At 34.4% G+C, this 2,205-nt stretch overlaps 1 protein-coding gene across 1 annotated transcript; it reads right to left on the reverse strand.

Moving 5' to 3' along the window:
* Positions 1 to 1,152: 1,152 nt before the first annotated feature.
* Positions 1,153 to 1,745, reverse strand: LOC108975712. The gene is made up of 2 exons (XM_018944405.1): positions 1,494 to 1,745; positions 1,153 to 1,215 (listed from the first exon to the last, which is right to left on the reverse strand). The coding sequence occupies exons 1-2, from the start codon at positions 1,743 to 1,745 to the stop codon at positions 1,153 to 1,155; spliced, it is 315 nt and encodes a 104-aa protein (XP_018799950.1).
* Positions 1,746 to 2,205: the final 460 nt, after the last annotated feature.

Here is a 2,205-nt window from a genome sequence, read left to right on the forward strand (position 1 = left end):
CATCTATAAAATACACCCGTTGACCATTTTCCAAATGTACGGCCAAGTGAACAACAGTATAGTGTCGTTCCTTGCAGAGTAATGGCGAAAACGGGACAAAACAACGATTGTCAACTTCAATGTCCTGTCGATTTACTTTGACTATTGTTGACTTTCCATTGTCATCAATGGATCGGCGGCGATAAAGTGGATATCCATCATTTCCAGTAATAGTTTCTGTTACTAATTGTCTTGGGTAGCGTTTTGAACATTTTCTTTCAACCATACATGAAATGGGATTTAATATTCCACATGGACCATGTATCATATTTTTTGTAATAACCTCATGTAACAGTGGGTCTTCATTATTATCGATAATTTCTGCTGGTGTCACATTATCAATTTCATTCGGTTTTATCCTCTCACCCAACCAAATGAGGATATGTGCATGAGGCAATCCGCGTTTTTGTCATTCAACTGGGTACATCCAACAGCGCGCCTCGCTGAACACGCGATGCTTAACAATAAWATCCATGAGTGATTTTAATTTAATTTTGAAAAAATAATTCTTGTTGAATTTTTGTCCACTTTGGATTGCATGTGAATGTGATAAACAAATCTGGTCTGCCATAATGTCGTAGATAAGACATAGCATTTTGAGCATATTCATGCATATGTCGCGGGCTTCCGACGTATGTTGCTGGGAGAATAGTTGTCAGCATCATCATCAGTCATCAGCATTAATGGCATCCCGAAGATGAATATATTTTGTCTGGTTCAACCTGATAAATGTCAATCGTTCAGTTTCAACTTTCACATACATATCCACAGTATATTGGTGAAATAGACGAAGTAACTTTAAGATGTGATTGTCCTCATTTTCCCGAACCATCAGTCTGTATGAATAATAATTCATTGAACTAAATTTTTTGTTCGTTTCAGCACCTATAAACATTTTTTTTTTGTTATTAATTTAATAATATAAATTTTAAGTTAGTAAACATATATTTTAATGTGGTAAACATATATTGTTAATTAATTTACCTGTAACTGGATTTATCATCTTAATTGAAAAATGATAGCCGTCTTCACCTTCCTAAAATAGGATAGGATATTGTAAGGCATCATATGATCGATGTGTTTCAAATCGCCCATAAAATATATTTGCAAAAATTAATAGTCTTCATCAGGCATTGGCGATAAGGAACCTGTTCGATGATAGATTTGACCATGAATCTGCAAGAATATAAATATGTATTTAGGTAATTGTATAGCAAATTGTTTGTACCACCATGTGGCTCGCAAAATACTGCCAAAATACTTTATAGATCATTTCAAATTAAAACTAAACCTCAACATTGAACAGTAGCCTTCCATGGCAGCTTTAGGTAGTAGGCTTTACCAAGTATTGGAACACTTTGTAAACACATCTACACAGCACTGGCTCAACATATTTTGCACCAGCTACATGGTTGTGAAACTAAATAAAATTGTTTGCCATTATACTTACTTACTTTGGAAGTAGACATAAAATTGTCTCGAATAACTTTTGTTGCGCCAAATGATCTCATTTGAAAGCAATTATTGTATTGCTGGATATGAGTCAAAAAATGATTTGAATCTGGCCCATTTCTGGAAAGCAATGAGTGTAGTGGCTCTGGTGGTGGTACCAATGGTGTCAATTTGACTTGGCCGTTGGCGCAACACAATCCAGGGGCTTCATTTTTGAATTTCAATGCATTGCAATGTGGACACACAATATTCATTAGTCCAATAGCAACAATTTGCTCTGAACTGTAATCAATTGCCACATAACAGAATGCAGCTCTGTGGGGATTAAACACAACATTTCTATGTTGATTTCGATTCCTTTGTAGTTCATTTTGCCCTTCGCGTTGCTCATTTGTTTGATTTGCTCTTATATTTCTTTGACTGGACGTATTTCGAGTTCTGCGGCCTAAGTACGTCTAGGTTGGTGGCATTGTTAAAAACGAAACTCCAACTGAAAATAAAAAGATCTCATATTTTTTCTGTTTAACCATGTATACCAAATTGTAATATTGTATAGTCACCAAAAGTTACCAAAAAACGATATAAGGTGAATTGAACTTACCGTGATTAATAAACACTTATTAGCAAACAAAAAACTTCTTAGTCTTTAAAACAAAACGAACTTTATCAAAAACTTAATAAAATTTACATGAAAACAGATTACCACAATTTTTT

This window comes from Bactrocera latifrons, unplaced genomic scaffold (genome assembly GCF_001853355.1).
Source record: "Bactrocera latifrons isolate USDA-ARS-PBARC rearing strain unplaced genomic scaffold, ASM185335v1 scaffold_687, whole genome shotgun sequence".
Lineage (NCBI taxonomy): Eukaryota > Metazoa > Arthropoda > Insecta > Diptera > Tephritidae > Bactrocera > Bactrocera latifrons.